The sequence below is a fragment of the Rattus norvegicus genome, chromosome 6 (assembly GCF_021556685.1).
Source record: "Rattus norvegicus strain SHRSP/BbbUtx chromosome 6, alternate assembly SHRSP_T2T, whole genome shotgun sequence".
In the NCBI taxonomy this organism is placed as follows: domain Eukaryota; kingdom Metazoa; phylum Chordata; class Mammalia; order Rodentia; family Muridae; genus Rattus; species Rattus norvegicus.
In genome coordinates this window covers 91,259,901-91,281,373 of record NC_141539.1, presented here as the reverse complement: position 1 = coordinate 91,281,373, position 21,473 = coordinate 91,259,901, and the positions used below count along the sequence as shown (strand labels likewise).

Sequence of the window (21,473 nt, the reverse complement as noted above, 5' to 3'; positions counted from 1 at the left end):
TAACATGGGTCTTATGCATGCTGTCACAACCACTGTGAATTCAAATGTGAGTTGCCCTGTTGTGTATAGAAGCCATGGTTTCTTTGTGGTCTGCAACTGCCTCTGACTCATAGACTCCTTCTATTTTTCTTCCACAATCATTCCCAAGGCTAGAGAGACAGGATGTGGCATATATGTTCTATTTAGAGCTGACTGTCTTTCAGTCTAAAAAAAGATATATTTTACAACTTTAATCTGCTATCTACAGTCCAGATAAAATCTTATAGCCCCTTTCTGTGGAATCCACAATGTAGGCATCTTTCAAGCTGGTACTTTCACTCAGGCCTAAGGCAAAATATTCAATCTATCATGATCATATTACAATGAGTCCAAACTGGCAAGAGTAGAGGTTAGCTTCATGCCAAACTTTTGCATGCACTGTCAGACTAACAAGTATCTTTCAAGGTCCATTCATTACAACTAATGATGCTTTAAGCCAAGTATAATGTTCACTTAGGATGATGTTAGGGGATTTTCAACATTCACCCAAGAAATTAATTTTGGGACAAGGGATTTGTCCTCTCTTTTTTAAAAATTTCTTTAGTCTTCTACAGTACCTAACATCTATTGGACACCTATAATACTTCAGCACTTACCTCAGATTTATTTGAAAATGGTGAGATCTTAACTGGAAAGAAGAAATGACATTAAATTAGCATTGGGTGAGCTACTAGAAATTATTCACTGCCAAAAGAATATGTTTAATTATAAATAAAGGGACCTGATTTACAGCTTATTAACTATATTGTTTTATATTTTCAAAGATGAGACATTATTGCTAATAAACTATTTCTTAGAGTAGGTCTTTGAGCTTTGAGGGAGCCTAGTACTTTACCTCCTAGTTTTATGAAGGACACACTTGACCCATAGAAATTAGGTAACCCAGCTAGTTACAATTTGTGTTGCTATTTACACACATGATATTCCTTTTTTTCTTTTCTTTTTTTTTTTTTGTTTGTTGGATTTTTTATTTGCATTTTAAATGTTTTTCCCTTTCCCAGTTTTCCTGACATAAGCCCCCTATCCCATCCCCATTCCCCTCTTCTATAAGGGTGTTCCCCTCCCTATCCACCCTCCTTCCTGCCCTGCCCCTGGACATTCCCCTACACTGGGGATACAACCTTGGTAGAACCAAGGACTTCTCCTTCCAGTGATACCCAACAAGGCATTCCTCCTCTGCTACATATGCAGTTGGGGCCAAGGGTCAGTTCACATATAGTCTTTGGGTAGTGGCTTAGTCCCTGGAAGCTCTGGTTGGTTGGCATTGTTCTTTTTTGTTTTGTTTTGTTTTTTTGTTTTTGTTTTGTTTTGTTTTGTTTTTTATTAACTTGAGTGATTCTTATTTACATTTCGAATGTTATTCCCTTTCCCGGTTTCCGGGCCAACATCCCCCTCCCCTTCCTTATGGGTGTTCCCCTCCCCATCCTCCCCCCATTACTGCTCTCCCCCCAACAGTCACATTCACTGGGGGTTCAGTCTTAGCAGGACCAAGGGCTTCCCCTTCCACTGGTGCTCTTACTAGGATATTCATTGCTACCTATGAGGTCAGAGTCCAGGGTCAGTCCATGCATAGCCTTTGGGTAGTGGCTTAGTCCCTGGAAGCTCTGGTTGCTTGTCATTCTTGTTCATATGGGGTTTCAAGCCCCTTCAAGCTCTTCCAGTCCTTTCTCTGATTCCTTCAATGGGGGTCCCGTTCTCAATTCAGTGGTTTGCTGCTAGCATTCACCTCTGTATTTGACATGCTCTGGCTGTGTCTCTCAGGATACATCTGTATCCGGTTCCTGTTAGCATGACCTTAATAGAGTCATCAATCTTATCTATTCTTGGTGACTGTATATATATGGGACACATGTTGGGCAGGCTCTGAATGGCTGTTCCTTCAGTCATTGCTCCAAACTCTGCCTCCATATCCCCTCCTATGAATATTTTTGTTCCCCCTTTTAAGAAAGAATGAACCATATGCACTTTGATCAACTTTGATCATCCTTCTTCTTGAGCTTCATGTGGTCTGTGTATTGTATCTTGGGTGATTTGAGATTTTGGAATAATATCCACTTAGAAGTAAGTGCATACCATGTGTGTTTTTCTGTGATTGGGTCACCTCACTCAGGATGATATTTTATAGTTCAATCCATTTGCCTATGAATTTCATGAAGTCATTGTTTTGATAGCTGAGTAGTACTCCATTGTGTAGATGTACCACATTTCCTCTAACCATTCCCCATTGAAGGGCATCTGGGTTCTTTCCAGCTTCTGGCTGTTATAAACAAGGCTGCTGTGAACATAGTGGAGCATGTGTCCTTGTTGTATGTTGGAGCATCTTTTGGGTGTATGCCCAGGAGAGGTATAGCTGGGTCCTAAGGAAGTGGAATGTCCAATTTTCTGAGGACCCTCCAGACTGATTTGTCAGAGTGGTTGTGCCAGCCTGCAATCTGCACAAAATGGAGGGATTCCTCTTTCTCCACGTCCTTGGGAGCATCTGTTGTCACCTGAGTTTATGATCGTAGCCATTTTGACTGGTGTGAGGTGTAATCTCAGGGTTGTTTTGATTTGCATTTCCCTTATGACTAAAGATGTTGAACATTTCTTTAGGTACTTCTCAGCCATTCGATATTCCTCAGCTGAGAATTATTTGTTTAGCTGTGTACCCCATTTTTAATAGGGTTATTTGGCTATCTGGACATGATATTTTAACAGAACTAGTCTTTTAGATTTCTAAACAAATTGAGTGAGAAAAATCTAATAAATTCCATTTTCCTAGGTGAACATGCTTCATGTACTCCCAATTATATTTTATTTTCATTAGACTATTTCTCTTCTGTGTCTATAGCCAGTTGTTTAGATACAGGGAAAACAAACATAAAACAATTGCTTTGCAGCACTGTGATTCAAAGTCCTTACTCTGATATTCTTTACGTCGAGTTAAATACATAGGCTGGTTTCTTCATTTTTTTTTCTTTGAATTTTGTATCATTTGGAAGTCTAGTGTGATTGGCTTAGGCTGACTGCTTGAATGATATTGTACTGAGATCAAATATCTTTTGGTATTATTTATTGTTTTTTAGTTAATTCATTAAAATACATTTTTATTATATTGCAATAAAATACTGCAATTATGTACGACATTTAATCTTATTGATTGCTGCTATATAATCTTTAATCTTTTTACTTAGGACTTAACAAATTGGTTTTCCATGAGTGAAACAGCCTGTAACATATAAGGTGCATATTGATTTCACATGTTTTATCAGGTTTTTTTTTAGTTTAGCAGATTCAATCCAATTTGGGTGATTAATGTGCATGGTTTTTGGTGTCAATAATACTTTAATGTATTATTCCTGTTCAGGAAAAAGGACTGAACAGCACAATAGTACTGTGTGCTAAGTGGATCTCAATCACAGGAATAGCTGACAGTTAGCTATATCTGTTTTTATATGTCAATCAACAAACCGTCGGGTAAAAAAGTCATTAAGAGTATGGAAATCTATCCTCCCATTAACAAAAAGTTATTTAATAAGTTAATGCATATAATTTATTTTTCACCACTATCACTATAAATAAATTCTATTTAAATGCATGTATTTAGTTTAGAAGTGAGGAAATATATGTTTAGAAATAAAAATGATTTACGAGTTATAATACTAAAAATCAAAATGTTCTAAGTATTTTTAATGTTTTTTAAAGGGGGATATTCCTTGCCCTCCAAGCTGTTTTGTACAGTACAACTATTATTTCACTTGAATTGTATGTACACACTATATTTTACCAGATATAGTATCCAGATGTTACTACTTTTTAAATTACATTTTGTTTTTGGAGACACTGGATTTACCTTCACTGCTTCTGAAAATGTAATACATTACCCTAGGTAGTAGAATTCCTAATGGAGCATCAATTTTTCCTCCAATAACCTACTTATAAGTGTGTGATTAAGCATAAATAATATTCATGGATTGCCTATTATCAAGAAAAATTTAAGAAACAATAGTATTGAATGTGCTAAAAATATTTGTCTTCTAATATTTTATTATCATCAAAAGTACCTTTTCTAAAGTTAATTTGTGGAGTTCTTTTGTGAGATTCAGATTTCCTGAAGCCTGTAAAATATTTCATAAGTATATGTGTCTAGTTTCCCTAGATGTGTATATCATAAGAATTTAACAAGTATATTTTGAGTAATTATAAATTAATGTAAATAATGACTACATATATTTCCATAAGGTTATTTCTATGTTCTTCATCTCAAATGATTAGAGCAGAATTGAGTTTTGGATAAGGTCCCTGTAACAATGGACTGAGTACAAAGATAGAGGTAAACATTGTTTTTCATGGTCACCTACTTCTCCTGAGACACAGTGAACAAAGAAGACAAACAACTTAAGACTAACAAGGAAGGAAATTTAGATGAGATGTTTTAATTACAGTTAAAAGCATACTCATCTCTTGTTCATTCTGCACACATGTGCAGAGCTTCTGTGTTTCCCTTGGTCTTCCCAACACTAACTGAGGTAACGGTTGTTAAGTTCAGAGATGCTGTGCAAATGCTGCTGCAAAGCCTCTTGTGTCTCCAGATACACTACAGGTACTTGACTTCTGAAAGTATCAGTGTGATCGGAGCTTTGAAGTTGAATGTGACCAATATATCCTGATACAGCTCCCTATACAGGTAGAGCACTATTGAGGTAAAGGGAAATACAGACATTGGGTCAAACAAAAAAGTATGTTCACCTGGAAAACAGCCATAAAAAAAAAAACACAACTTCTTCTCTGTTTTGTCTACACTTTCAATCCAAGTTCAGTTGCTTAGGAAACCATAACCCTAGCCAGTCAGCTGTTACAACAGACTCAGCTTATCCCTCAACACTGACCCTAACCCAGAGTGTTTTGTTACGAGGACATAAATATGGCAGGTACTCTGAGCCATCTTCAAGAGGTTCTTTTGGTCTTCTGCAAGAAGGAGCCAGCATAGTTTTTTTACCTGTAATTATCTACATGTTGTATGTTGCAAGACATTTGATCACACTGTAAACCCTGAGATTGCTACTGAAAAAAATCTCTCTAGTTGTGGGATGGCTCAACCCCATCACACACCTAATCTAACAGCTATCTTTTTCTTGTAAATAAGATTGAATAAGCCAACCATAGGTCAAGAGGCAGAGCAAACAACCAGTAGAGGTGGAGGGAATATCAGAAAAAAAAAACATAGAGAGTGAGAGGAAATCAGGAGGACAGATAGACGCACAGGAAATAGAAAGGAGGAACAGTTGGTTGCCATTGTTTTAAAGACAGTATGGCAATGGCAAACTGGGCTTTTTTCCTTCTGAGACTCTGCTCAAAGAGGAAGGTCGACTGGGTGCTTTCTCTGCCTCTTTAAGATTGCAGGCTTTCACCCCAGCATCTGGCTCTTGATTCTTCATTTAGTAAAATCAAACATTTGAGATTTTGTTTTAAAAACAACAGCTGTGGGATGAAGAAGAAGAAGCAAAAGTGAGGAGAATGTTTTACAGACATAATTTCCAACAGTTCACATTTTGCATATAGAAGTGCTTCATAAAAATGCATTGACTCAATTCTTTCTAAACTAGCTTTGTTCCTTATATGTACATATATGTATATTATTATGTAGATATGTTAGAAGAGCTTCTCCTATTATGTTCTTTGTACAGCATGTGAGTTGCTTGAGAAATTATGAAGTACCAAAACCATGGTATTGGGAAGGTTTTAGATTAGATGATCCATATTATATATTTACATTTTAGGACCCTATGACTTTAGGTAAAATATGTCCATGGTGATTTAAATTCTATGGTGATGATATTTAATTATAGTATGGCACAGTTAAATACAATTGTCATAGTTAGCTATTGTCAATGTGTCACATTTGGGAAGGCAGAACTTCAACTGAACTATTTACTGTGTTAGATTGACTTGTAGCCGTGTCAATGGAACACTTTTTAAGTGCTGCTTGATATAGAAGGGCCCAGCCCCTGTGTGTGATGTGATCCCTGTGAATGTGGGCTTAGAGTGCCTAAGGAGAGTTGCCCTGTAAGCCAGAGAGACCAAGCCAGTAAGCAACTGTGTTTTCCATGGCCAATGCTTCAGTTTCTGCTTCAGCTGCCTGCTTCCCTCAATATCGGGCTGTAAATGTAAGATGAATTAAAGACATCCGTTCCCCAGGTTGCTTTTGGTCAGTCTTTCATATCAACAACAAAAGCATAATAGCTAGAGTAACAATTGTGAGTAGAATTAAAGTATTATATTTCTATCACTGCCAAGCAGGACCTAATGTATCTAAAAAAATCAGTGAAGAGAATGTTGAAATGAGTTCCTATTTAGATTTATATTTTCTGGAAGACTTATTAAGATTTATAATGTACATGATTTAAAAGAAACAAATGTTCATTCTATTTTGTTTTGCTTTGATACTTCAGCCCAGAGACGATTACCTAGAGTGACCAAACCTTCACAATTATCAAAATAACACTAACTCCTTGTGGAATTTTTTATATTTTAGCATTAAAAAAAGGACGATTTTGGATCACTCCTGATCCTTATCACAAAGATGACAACATCCAGATTGGGCGTGAGGTGAAAATATCTTGCCAAGTAGAAGCCGTTCCCTCTGAAGAGTTAACATTCAGTTGGTTTAAAAACGGCCGTCCATTAAGAAGTTCTGAGCGGATGGTTATTACACAGACTGACCCTGATGTGTCCCCCGGAACAACAAATTTGGATATCATTGATTTAAAATTCACGGACTTTGGGACTTACACATGCGTGGCCTCTCTGAAGGGAGGAGGAATATCTGATATCAGTATTGACGTTAACATTTCCAGCAGCACAGGTAAGAGGCTTGCTTGTGGTACAAAACTCCTTTAAACAAATTTGACTCTGATGTAATTAATGAAGCTAAGAAATCATTATTTTTTGAAACTTACTAAATCTAAAAATTTTACCATTCTGAATACCTAGAAAATATCTGATTTGAGACATTGTTACTTTCATTTTTATTTAGATTAATATATGAGGTTTTATATAATTATGAACATAAAATCAATAGCAGTGACAAAGTTATGATTTAAGGTAAACTTATACCAATTTTTTAATGAACCCTTATAGAGCTAGAAATTATATTAATAAATTTAAACCAATGGCTAAGGCTAAAATATTTTTTAACTTTAAAATTCAACAAAAATTATTTAGGTCTAAGACATAAGCCTTGAGAAATGATTAAAGAGCACTTAAATAAAAAAATGTAAGAAATGTTTTCACTGCTAAGGGATAGCTTTTGTTAAAGTTGGCATTAGATGTGACATCTCAGAAAATACCATGGTACTAAATCCTCAGAATGCAAAGAGCTAGATGCAAGAATATATTGGAGCAGAATTATTTTAAAGTTAAAAATGAAAATGTGTTACCCTTTCTCTTGTGTTCAGCAAACATCTCTAGATAAGAAACGTCCAGTGTTTTTATGATAGGTTAACACTCAGGATGTTTTAATGCCCCATTATACTTTGCCAATCTGTTACCAGATTGAGTTTTAATTGAAGACCCTCACATAGTGCTGGGTGAGTATTATAAAGTGAACTCATAGAGTTCAGTTACAGTGGAAAAGCTCCACGTTTGCAGGTGCTTAACAATTGGCGTTTCCTTCCAGTCAGGCATCATTTTCACTCCACACTGCTTCATTCACATGTGACTTTATGTCTCTCCTGGTTCCTAATTGCACTTCATGCTGAATTGATTTTACTACTAAGTCCATAAGAAAGGCGGACAGAATGTGCTTACTTTCTGTTGTTCATTGTTATAAAGTATATTCAGTGTTTATCTGGTATACAATCTATATGAAAGTAATTTCACATAAATTGCCTTTAGAGTATTAAAGGTAAGAAGAAACATGTCTTCTATCCCAGGTTATGTAAAGCCTCTACCTGATCTCAAAATATTTGAACTAGCATGATCAGATAAATTTATTTACAATGTTGATGGAAAACTGTTGACAAGTGTTCAATCAACAGATACACATACACTCCCCACGTTAGAATGAATGGTAGGCAACCTTGTGCTCAATAATATCATGTAAGATTTCCCTTTAAAAGTAAAAAAAAAACTAAGAAGTGCAGACCGACAGGAGCCAGATGTAGATCGCTCCTGAGAGACACAGCCAGAATACAGCAAATACAGAGGCGAATGCCAGCAGCAAACCACTGAACTGAGAATAGGTCCCCTATTGAAGGAATCAGAGAAAGAACTGGAAGAGCTTGAAGGGGCTCGAGACCCCAAAAGTACAACAATGCCAAGCAACCAGAGCTTCCAGGGACTAAGCCACTACCTAAAGACTATACATGGACTGACCCTGGACTCTGACCCCATAGGTAGCAATGAATATCCTAGTAAGAGCACCAGTGGAAGGGGAAGCCCTGGGTCCTGCTAAGACTGAACCCACAGTGAACTAGTCTATGGGGGGAGGGCGGCAATGGGGGGAGGGTTGGGAGGGGAACACCCATAAGGAAGGGGAGGGGGGAGGGGGATGTTTGCCCGGAAACCGGGAAAGGGAATAACACTCAAAATGTATATAAGAAATACTCAAGTTAATAAAAAGAAAAAAAAAGTAAGAAAAACTCCAGGGTCATTTGCCTTTATTTTTATTGGATAATTTTTTCATAATTTTCAACCCATATATATCATCCTACATCGTTTATTTGCTTTTCTTGTTTTGTTCACTTGTTTTTGTTTGAAAACTAGCAAACACACACACACACACACAATCATTGCTTTTATTAAACAGACTCATTTGAAGGGAACATGGCTCATTGACTTTTGATCTTTGACAAATAGAACACAGAACAAAAGAAGGAACTTTGTTAGTAGACTGTTCTGATTGTCCCTTAAATATGGTATCTACATTAAGACTCAAACTAGGAATTGTGGATGACAAAATAGAAGTGTCCAAATCTTCAGAGATTCTAAAAGGAAATTTTAAGTTATTCAGACAATAGATTTTGTTCAAGAAGACTCTGGTAGACATTAGAATAGTCATAATAAATTATCTTAACTATTTGTTTGGTTTCTAAAGATAGCAACAGTAGAAATAAAAAGTTTACTAAGCTTATAGAACCCTTCCCAATGCCATCTCTGTCCAGTCATATCACGCAGATCTGATGTTCCCCAAGGGGAAACTGTTAAAGCTGAGTTTTTTTTTAATGTACAGTTCAATATAATCTAAGCATTAGGGAAAATATATGTCACATAGTCAGAACTCAATAAATAGTTGTTTGACAAAACTATGATCTAATTCGTGAACCAGACATTCTACATAGGTTGTTTTTTCTTATTCTACCTATGTTGACCACTAGTGTTCTTTCTCAATTTTCTATCGGCAAGACACAAAGTTCTTCAGCACCCATATGTATAACTTGATTTAATGTTTCAGCCTCTGACAAGATAGGAGAAGCTGGATGTTGAAATCAGTCTAGTAAAACTAAAAATGTAGGTCTCATCAAAAACCGTTAAGGTTTTCAAGGGACAAAAAAATCAAAGGATTTAGTCAAGTTTAAGACTAGTGAGTTTATTTGAATATTCAAGTGCCATGTTCTTCAGTCTGGACATACAGAAAATTGTAACTTGAGAGAAGTACTTAAACTAATGAGTATGTCTCTCTTCACACTGAATCTGGCTTATATGTTATAAGTTACCTACAGTGCAGTGGCCCACCAAAGTAATCTGTACAGATCTCATGACTGAGAATTTGGGATTCTATTTGTAACATTAGAAGTCTACACTCAAAATGGCTCTTCAGTGTGAAAACAGATGTTACAAGCCAGAGTTAGACAAAGGAGGTGTCACAAGCTACACCATATAAGAAATTTTCAGACTATGTGAATACAATAAAACCACTGAGAATATAGAAGGAATTTAGATGACTTGGTTGAGTGAGTGAATCAAAGACAATGGGACAATTTTTATAATTTTTTTTTTACATTTAACGAACTGGACATGTGCTTTCATGATAGAAAGCCAGTACCGCAAAAATGACAAATGCCTTTCAATTTCGGGTTTTCCTACTTATTACCATTTCAGGGAATTTTGCGTTGGTCAAGTATTTTTATTACACTTAAACACTTTTATATTATTATATATTATATTATGATGTTAGATTCACACTATTCTACAGTAATATTCTTTAATTCCATTTAAATTTTCTGAGTCTGTCATTTCACAGAAATCTTACATTGATTCTCAATTGTTCCTCTGTTTAAAAGGATATGTACATGACACTTAATGAGATGAGGCTTTGTTATCATGAGACATCTCTATATAGCACAGAAATCTTCCTTAGATAACAAACCCACAGTCAGCATATTTGTTAGATGACATTTAAGACAGAAATGGAAAATATCCCTGAAATTCATTTGAAAGAATTATTAATGGTTTAAAAGACGATTTATGAAAATGGCAAGTTATGTTTAAGAGAGCATAGGAAAGCTATGTCTATTTGAGAATTTATCCGTGCATTTATGGAATACTAAGAAAATACAATGTACATGATATAAGTTATATATTATTTTCTAATTAGTTAAATATTCACATATACACACAAAGTTCTGTAAGTTTAGAAATTGTTCTTGTAACCATTTCTGTTTTCTCAATTTAAATTGACATTAATTTCCATTTCCTTTACTAAATTCTTTACACACTGTGGTGTGTACAGTATGGATATAGTTCAGTAAGATGCTACTCTTAGGTGATTCAAAGCAGAGTCCTCAGGAACCTGGGGTAGTCTGTAGTAGACAGACACTTTACCTGAACTTTGATCAGACTTCTGTCGATGCTCTGAGTACTTCTGCAATGTAGCTACAGTCAGTCTCGTGGAGACCTGAGATTAGACTTGAACCTCAAGGGAAGCAAAAGAAGCAGAGACTGGGGAAATGATAAAAATGATAAAGCAGATAGTTATGCTTTAGTTATAGCATTGATATTAATCTGAGAAAATCACATCAGTTTATTCTGGACTTAATATTTCATTGCTAGAACTATATTTGACTTCAGGCAATTTAAAGTTCTTTCTGCGCATCGCTGTAACTGTCTCAGTTACAAATTTAAGTGTATCAAAGTCTAAATGCAACCATTCAGTTTTGTCAAATATAGATCCTTCATGTGCCTCCTAACAAAATTCATGCAAATTTAAGCCTAAATTATCAGCAGCTAAATTCAAATTTTAGAATATCATCAGAGGGTCACTACTCCTTTTTATGAGCATAATTGGTAGAGTGAAATATTAGTTTTAGTGGTTTCTTTCTCTCTCTTTAACTTTCTATTGCTTCTTGCCATCGCTTCAGAGTGAAAGATCTGGTGCTCCTAAGCCTGAATAGACTCCTTCACGTGATTCAATAAAACTTGTATGTTTGTAGTAAAACTCAGAAACATGTGCATCAGTTCTTGAAAATGAAAGCACAACTAGTTGTCTTTAGAATGAATGGTAAAACATCTGGTGGGTGAACACAGGAAAAGACTCAGCATGGAACTGTAGGGTTGTGTTTCTCTCTTCTTACCATACAAGGTGATTTTATATAACAGGGAGAATAAAGAGATTTTGTGGATCAAGCAAGATAGAGACATAAATGCACAAGCACAGTGATGCCCACCTTGAAGTGACTTGACAGTTTTAGGTTTCTGCTATGTGTCTAATTATTGTAACTGTGGAAGCCAGCAAGTGTCTGCACGGGTGCTCAAGGAAAGTTCATTAACATGGGACTGTGGTGTACAAAGAGAGAGAGAGTCAGAGGTAAACAGGAGGCTAAGGAGAGACTGATTGGGTCTATTCCATTGGATCTGCTTCTTTGCTCTTTTCTATTTCAAAAGGAAAGTATGGGTCTACAGTGAGGGATGATCTGTTTTCCCTAAGAAATTTGAACTATTATATTAACATGAAATGGTGCTTAGATTAGAAGAAAACACTATGCAGTTAAGATTTATGAATTAATACTTAAGTTACTAGATAGAAAAAAATTCCCTTATTATTCCCCAAAACATAAAATATATGAATTTTGTTGAATTAAGGACAGAGTCTTAAAACTATAAAATATATGCATATACATGTTGAATTAAGGACAGAGCCAACGGTTGTTGAAGAACTGGAGTGTAGCTCTCAGTTTCTCAAGCTATGCATATGGTTCAGCTATAACTATTCTACTTTATTATAATATATATTCTACCTACAATAACAGCTAAGCTACCTAAATGAATGAATGGGTATAGCTGTTCTAAAATTTCATTGCCAAAAGAGTGAGCAAGGATATGTGCCCAGTGGGCATAGTATGCTGACCTGTGCGCTATAATTTTGAAACCTTATTCATTAAAATAAAATAACTAAAAAGATGGACTATATGGACTTGCCAGAAAACTAGATTGAACCAGTATGAAACTGCTATTTACCTATAAAATCGCTGTTGCAGTCTTTATAAAGATTGATGCAAAGTCTCGGACTTCTCTTGTGTCTTATTCAAGTGCACATTTTACACAGTGCCTTGCTCAGCTGACTGCTATCTGCTGGAGTAGTCCAAACTGTAAAACTATACTGCAAATATCCTTCGGGTTATTTTGTTACTGCTCAACTCCTCCTGTCTCATCCATGAGACACTATTGTTGTCCTGCTGCTGATGTTGTGGTGTTTGTAATTATCCCATTTGTCTGTTTATGTGAGTATATATGAACAGAGAGATATAATATATAGTACATATATATTTGAGTATATGTGTATTTTATAATGTATATATATATATATATATATATATATATATATATATATATAGAGAGAGAGAGAGAGAGAGAGAGGCTTAAAAGTTGTAATACAAAGAAAATAAAGTCTTAGAACTTGGAGTCTCCTGGTTAGAAGGCCATTTCTTTTTTTTTTTTTTTTAGGATTTACTCATATATTATATATAAATACACTGTCACTGTCTTCAGATACACCAGAAGAGGGCATCAGATGCCATTACAGACGGTTGTGAGCCACCATGTGGTTGCTGGGAATTGAAGTCAGGACCTCTGGAAAGTAGTCAGGTGCTCTTAACCGCTGAGCCATCTCTCCAGCCGGAAGGCCATTTCTTTATAGGGTGGCTGACTAGAAACTTTCACATTGATCTCAGGCAGCATTGTTTTCATGCAAATTAAGCACGGTCTTTAAGTCATGAAGACTGGTGCTTGTGTTTATTTATGGGTGGTGTTACCAGGGTTCCGTGTCAGCACCTGAGCCCCGGAAAGCAAGGTTGAGCTAGCCAACCATAAGTCAAGGAAAAAGGCCAACTTGATGGTGAAAATCAAACGGGAGATTTATTCAATATGGCCGTAAGGCAAGAAGGACAAAGATAGGCAGTGAAGCGTGGACATGAGCATTACAGGGAGAGCCACGTAAATGCATGTATGATGAAACAGCCTTCCATGGTTTCTCAGCTCCAAGTCTCTCTTGTAAGGTCTTCTGAAAAGTTAGAAATCTTTGTCCAGTGGGCAGTGTCCTCCTCTGGATTCTCCAAAGGCTCCAGTTGTTTCCTTTCCCAGTAGGAGAGTCCTGAGGAAATACTAATTTCTTGGGATTATTCTTTCAATCGTGTGATACCAAGGACGTGAGCAACTAGTATATTTCTGATCATTTTCATGCCTGTCGACCAGGCTGGTGACAGCTTGTTCTACCTGTCCTTCATATAGGCCAGGGTGACACATAGCATTTGGACATGGTGACAGTAGGGATTTCTCTCTACAAAGAGTATTGCTTTTTCTGGAGCTTTTCCCATCTTCCTCCTTACAGACTGCCCTCTCCTCTGGGGAGGAAAGAGGCACAGCTGCAGAGGGGTGAGTCTAGAACAGCAGCTGACCTGAACTCTGACGTGCTAGTGTTTGAGTTTTAAGAGGACATTTTGTTCAGCAAATTTGCCAGGAGACACCTGACTACAATATAGCTTTTTACAGAGTACGTACTTTTCTTTCAGCATGTGCATAAATTAAGGGAATTTTTGATTAAGAATACACACAGACATCCATCATTTTCACCTGTCCTCTGGAAAGGGTAGTATACATGTCGAGCAGTATTACAGAGGCCTCAGTACATAATTCATACCGAGGTATATAAAGCTTACCAAGAAGAATGCTTTCCTGTTCCAATCGTTTATTCACGGAAAAGGTTTTGTTCCATAAATGTGTTTTATTAGAAATCTGAAAGCTCTTTATTAAAATTTAAAATGCCTTCAGAAATTATTAAACAGTCACCAGAGTTCTGCTGACTTGCATTAGCCCTGTATTGTTTAGTGTGTGGTAAAGAAACAAATCAACAGCAAGGGATATCTAGGTGCCTTACCTTCATTCGTGTTTAAATAGATAATGCACTTGGCTAAAATTGCACGTTAGACAAAAGCAGCCAATCTCTGAAGATTTTAGTTTTATTTCTGCTTTCCACATACAATATTTTATTTAATCATACTTTTGGGCTTTGATGGAGCTTATTGTGTCTGGAGCTACCATTCTTTTTCATGTGCTTTTAACATCTTCCTTCCAAAGGGTCAAGAAAGTGTTGAATATTTTAGGGTAAAAAAAAATGCTTTCAGAATGCTAAGTGCCATGTTAAAATGTGCTGAATAATTTAAGATACATTGTTAAACAACACAAAATAAATGTGGGACGTGGCAGGTTACTTAAAAACTTACTAAAGTTTTGGAAATGGCTGAATCAAGAGGAAAATCTGCCACAACATTGAACACAGTGGATGTGCCTTGGAAATTCAAAATCAAGGAGCAAGGCTAACAGCAATGAAAAGGAGAGTGGGGGCTTTTGAAGAACCTGTGTCAAAACGTAGGAATAATTAATAAATACAGTGCATATCTGATTAAATTATTTGTTCAATAACTATGATAGGAAAGTGGCCAGGAGAAAAATAGAAGAACATGGAGGCTAATTCCTAATATTCCAGTGTGATCTACACTGACTAACCTTAACAACTCATGAACTGTGACATTTGCTTTAATGTCACTGACACTGGTCAGCAAGAATCTTGAAGCAAAGTTGGCACCTGAGCTAGATCAGTAATGACACTGGACTTAAAGGAGAAATGTATTATCAGGCCTCATGAACTCAAGTTTACATAATTTTCAGCAAATGTAGAAGGGAAGGGAGAAAGAGAAGGAAGAAAGAAGGGAGAGAAGAGCGAGGAGGGGTGACAGGTGATCTACTCAATGGATGATGATCCAGAGGTTAAAAAACAAACAATTGACAAGAGGAATCTCAATGTCTTTGTAGGGTTGCTAGTCTTATTAATAAAACGATTTCAGAATGGATTAAAACAGGTATTAAGGGCAATTTTATTACATTAAAAGAAAAACCCAAAGGGCAGGCAGGATGTGAATCACAACAGCTGCCTAGAGGAGAAAGGAAGCTAAAATAAGGTTTATACCATTTAAGCTATTCTAGAGATTAGACACACGGTTGACCAGTAGTCACATGTTACAGAGGGAGAATCAGGATGTTACTGCACTAAGGATTAGAGATTTTTAGAAGAAAATTGCAGCATTGCAGTGTCTTCATTTATTATTTTCTACGTAGCTATTTTGCTTATCTCTAGCATGGCATGGAGCCCACCTTCCTAGGGCTGATCACTGGGCCAGGTGACTGAACCAGCCCAACTGGACTGATAGGTTCCAGCCAAGCCAGACATTTTATATTCTTGCTTAGAGGTATTTCATTCTAACACCTTTAGATGAAAATTTGTGGGGAACATAAGAATGATTTTACTAATGGTTTTTAAAGGTTTCTTCTACATCTGAAACAGTGAAAACCATTCCTATTGGGAGGAAACGTTACGGGAGGGGTCCAGACATAGGTAAACATAGGTGAGCAAAGGTGGTCAGCTGACACATTATTGCCCTTCCAGAATTAGTTTGTTTTTTTGTTTGTTGGTTGGTTGGTTAGTTGGTTGGTTTTGGTTTTAGTTTGGGTTTGGGTTTTGGGTTTTTTCAGGGAGAAAAAGGCCTTAATGAGGCCTTGAGATGGGTGAGCATTATCAAGAAAGGCTACAACTGCATTAAAAAACAGTCTACAGAGCCTTACAGGGAAGGAGAGGCTTCCCACCCATAAAGAAGGGGAGGGGGAGGGATTAGGGGGATGTTTGCCCGGAAACCGGGAAAGGGAATAACACTCGAAATGTAAATAAGAAACACTCAAGTTAAAAAAAAAGAAATGATAACAAAATAAGATTAAGAGAGAGTATCTGTGAAAAGGCTGGGGACAAAGCCCCAGAAAAGATTCTTCAGAAGAAATCCCAGGGATAGAGGATAGTTACTGACTTTTAAATCTTTGATGTGATGGTGTGTGTGAAGGTTTGCACTTCACGGCATCGTTCACCATAGCTACTGACCAAAAAGAGAGAGAAAAGGTTTCGTGAATATCTCATTTCTAACAGTGTTCTGATCACAGCTACACATTATTTGCAATGTTCTCAAGAGCTGCTAAGTTTCAAGGAGAAGGAAACTAAGTAGCTAAGAACTTTAAACCCTCTTTCTTCCAACTTGGATCTTAACAAAACAATTCTTTTTTTGTATATAGATTGCATGTAAGATTATATTTACACATGTTTTCAAGTCTTTTTTTTTCACACATACAAAAACATGTGTATGGAAACCCAGTGTCTTGGGTGAGCCCTTCTTCACTTCCTCCTACGTGATATGCTTCTACAGTCCTAAGGTGTGGTCCCTTGTTGCACAATGTGAGAAAGTGGAGTCTAAGGCCAGGTTAGATGATAAACTAGTTGGGACGCAGGGATGTAATATGTTCTAATTAATCAATAGAAAGTCAGATCTGATGCCAGGAATCGATCAGAATTTAGACATGAGTTTCATGGGTCGATGCATTCATTTAGACATAGGGGGCTCATCCAAGAAGAGGGTAAAAATTAAACATTAAAAAATTGAAAAAATGATGGTGAGAAAACTAGGGGCTATGATCAGTTTGAAAGAGAATGAGCAATGGAAATAAAGGGAACCGCCCTCCTCCAAGTAACCCTTTTGTACAGAAAGAAGTGCCCAGCGTGTTTGTGAATGTGTGACTTTGGATATTTAATACCTCCAACTCAGGGTCTGGATATTCGAACTCATGCAAATATTTTAAAGTAGAAAGAAGACCTTTTTCTCTATGAACAAAATACAATCTGAAGGCGTGAATAAAAACATTAAATGAAAATTGGAGCAGAGAGAGCTGGGGAAGGAGGGAAGAGATCATCAGAGCTTAAATGTGGTTTTTAGTTGAATACCATTTACTCTAACATTCTCACTATATCTAAAAGACTACAGATAACATTACAGAGCTTACATGAAATGGTAGTTGTCATTAATTATTCAATGACACTAATAGGAGCCATAAGAAAGTTTAAACACATTTGTAATTGTAAACTGTTTTGAGAGGTGTAGATGACCAATATGAGCTACCTAATTTTGAAATATCATATATGATTGTAAGAACTGGCTATATTAACTTAGATATTTATCCTATAATAGGTCAGTAAACAGTAATCATTAAAATTTGTGGTTTTCGTCGTTAAAATCCCCTGTATTTATCGTCTTAAAATAATTAATTCCTCCAAATTTCAGAACAAAGTTTCTACCTTAAAGGTTATAGTTTACCCCATATTTTATTAAAATAATTAATAAAATACAAATAATCAAAGACTAAATTATGCTTTCTCTAGCCTTTGTCCTTCAAATAACTGAATTAAATTTTTGTTTTGTGTGTGTTGTGTGCATGTAGGTATATTTGTGTTTAAATGTGTGTGGGTACACCTATGTTTGAAGGCCCAAGTTTGTTGCCCCCTGTCATTCTGTTACATTTTCTGCTTTTTGGTTGAGACAGTTTCTCTACTTAAACTCAGAGCTTGCCCATCCTGCACAATGTAGCTAGCTAGTTTCCACCAGCGATGCCTTGTCAATGCCTCCTTATTGCTAGTATTTCATGTATTACAGTCCACTGCAAGGACACATAAGTAGTCTACTTTCACAAAGCCTATGTAAAAAATATTTGTCAACAATATATATTAAGTTGATATTTTAACATTAATATTCTTGTTTGAAAATAAACTAGAACATAAAATGTATCTCACACATATTAGATCAGAATGAGTTATATGTCATTCCAATGAATGACATTCTGTAATCCTCAGTGTGGTTTTAAAATTGGTCAGGATTTTTTATTTTTTATCGTAGCATTCTGTACCTCTCAGAAAGGCAAAATGCATTATGAAATGCTGTCATTATGCAGTACAATATTTGTTAGGGAAAACTCCATGTGTTATAAGAAAACTCCACTTCTATTTTCTTTTAATTGACCGGTTATCAGCCAGCAGATCTGTTAATTAAACCTCATTTGCTTTAAGGAACATGTGGCCCTGATCCGATGAGGGAACGCTGTGTTCACTGGTCGTTTTATTTTGCTCTTGATAAGACATAAAAGAACCAGCTTCATCTCATGTCAAAAGGCTTATTAAGATGGTGATAGTGTCTGTTTCCAGAGAACAAGGCATCTCCGGTGGGGCACAATCAGTGATGTAATTAGGGAATTTGTAAACGACAGGAGTCATCCATAGTGATCATTTATAAGAGGCCTAACAATGTCACATGGGTTCTATAAGGCGATAAATGGCCTTTTCATTGTAGAAGTAAATTGATTTTTCTAGCTATTCTATGTTGCAAAGTTTACTGGTGTGAGCAACGGTAGCTGTAGAAAATAAAATAAAATTTAGATTGCTTTGAAACGTCTCACTATGCTTTCACAAGACACATCGGGAATATAATTTATTGCCTTTCATCCTTTTGATTCATAATTCTTTCACAATTGGAAAGCACTACCATAATTAGCATGATCAGACAATCAGCTAGTTCCCTTCGCATTCTGGTCCATAGTTTTCATGGCTACACCCTGACCTTTCTGAAAATGGACAGCACTGACATTTTGTCAACCTCATAAGGGTGAAATGGATCTATTTAGGAATGTCCAGACCTTATTACTTTAGAGAAATAGAAAGAGAACTGGTTATCTGTGTTACCTGCCGTTTGTGATATCATCAAAACCTAGAAATTAAATCATAACTGTAATGTCAGGCATATGTAAGCTTCTTCCCTTAGGATCTCTGTGGATGTGCCTCTGACTACTCAAGTTGGGTACATTCTTTATCCTTCCCAAGACATTCTGTACACTCAAAGCATCTTTATCTAACATGTATCTTCTCGACGCCTGGTAATGACAAATGCGTATGTGTGTGTGTGTGCAGTGTGGATGTGTGCATGTGTGTGTGTCCATATGTGTTTGTGTGTGTTTATTTTATTTTTGTAAATGTTTGGTTGAATATGGACCTGTGCTTAGTATTTGAGAATGCTGGTTTCAATAAAACATGATTTCTATGGCCTTAATATAGAGATGTATGTATAACAAAACCACAGTATGTATTCCAGTACGCATGGCAGTGGGAGGTAGATGAGTAATATGTACTATGTACTTGCTTTATCCTATGCCTTGTGTTTGATACAACATACTCATGAAGGAAACACAGATTGTGGGTATAGAAAAGTGCAAAATAGGTATTATTATGTTAACTTTATGTACACTGACTGAAAGACTAGATAATGTTCTCAAAGTCATGAGCTTTTAAATCTGAGCATCCAAATTAAGCATCATTCTCTGCAAATACTTTTAGGGAAAGACCTTTTTTCGCACTGTACAACACTATTTTTAAATTTATACTAAATACCCCTTTCATCAATATCATTTGCAGATGAGGAAACAAATAAAGTCTTTTCTTTGCTGAGATTATGCATCTGGTATATGGCTTAACCTTTTGTCTGTGTCAAACTTTTAATCTTTTAAATGTTTAATTTGTTTCAAAGATGTACTCTTCTTCATCATGTACATTTGCTGTACATATGTGAGTTCTATTACCTATGCAGAGGGTTTTACATGCCGAGAAGGGTGTTGGACCCCTAAGAACTGAATTTACAGTGGTTTTTGAGCCACATGACGTGGGTTCTGGGAACTTAATGTAGATATTCCTCTGGCTGAGCAATTAGTGCTGTTAACCACTGCGCCATATCCCCAAGCCCCCTAGATTATTAACCCGATATAATTAAAATTCTTCCAAATCTTCCAAGCTCATTTTAAACAGTTTTCTAATTAATAATTGTGAATAATTGCAGCTGTTAAGAAATCCCCATGTTTATCAATTTCCATAATACAGTGTAATTCTTAAAGGATGTGAGTGGCCTGATGCATGTCCTCGTTCACACTTGTAAATGTATTCACCTATTGAGGAGCTAAAAATACTTTTTAAAGTAATAGATATTAAATCTAGCATTGGGTACATATTTTTATAAGGTGTCTTGCTATCAGGTGAAGGAATAATGATGGTAGAATTCTCTATCAGCTGAAGAGATAATGCTGATAAGTCTCTCTCCTACACACACACACACACACACACACACACACACACACACATTTGAATACATCATGGGTATCATATTTAAGAATAAGTAAGCAGGTTGGAGACATAGCTCAGCAGCACAGCACTGACTGCTCTTCCAGAGGTCCTGAATTCAATTCCCAGCAACCACAGGGTGTCTTACAACCATCTGTAATAAGATCTGGTGCCCTCTTCTGGTGTGTCTGAAAACAGCTACGATGTACTCATATAAATTTAAAAAAATGAACACATAAGCAAGGATGCAAACATGTTATGGGCTATAACTATTATAGGAACTTGGAACACACACACCAACCTACACACACACATACACACACACACACACTTCTCTGCTGTGAAAACATGTGTCTTATTATAGAAATCATCACATGTGTCTGTTTATTTTTTCAATATTTTCACTATAAATTATAATCTTTGATTGCTACTTTTTCACATAATTTGAGTTTTAAGCAAGCTTAAAATCTTGTCCCTGTTTATTTAGCTGTTTAAGAAAAATAAAAGTTAACTTGTGAGTGTTGCCATCTCTAATCAGAAACCACCAATAATTCATGGATGTCAGTGCATAAGAAATACAAAGCAGAGAAGGAATTCGAGGAAGGGGGAAAAGGAAGGGGGAGTAGGAAATTTTCATAATAGAGATTTATTTTAATAACTCTACAAATATTCTATGAGAAACTCAAGTTAGATAATTAAATTGTGCAAGGATCATAACAGCTCACGATACCTGAAAAATCTAACAAACAGTGCTAAAATTGACCTTAGCAGTCAATGAGGCAGCCACCACAGGACCTGTGTTTATTTGCAACTAGTCTTTTGGCTCATGTAGCAGAGAAAATATAAATGCTGTGCAGAGAATGATTTTCCTGTTTTGTTCTTACACTTTGTGTGTTCTATGGAATCCCTTGGAGACTATTCTTATGCCATAGCAACA

The 21,473-nt window shown here is 36.3% G+C and overlaps 1 protein-coding gene across 3 annotated transcripts in view; it reads left to right on the top strand.

The window, feature by feature from the left end:
* Positions 1-21,473, top strand: part of Mdga2 (MAM domain containing glycosylphosphatidylinositol anchor 2) — an 862,524-nt gene that overhangs the window by 629,778 nt on the left and 211,273 nt on the right. For all 3 annotated transcript variants that reach the window (XR_015621898.1, NM_199269.2, NM_001444001.1), the window contains 1 exon segment: positions 6,554-6,883. Coding sequence is in view for 2 of the 3 variants with exons in the window: in NM_199269.2 (NP_954890.1) it covers positions 6,554-6,883 (330 nt within the window). In the remaining variant the exon portion in view is untranslated.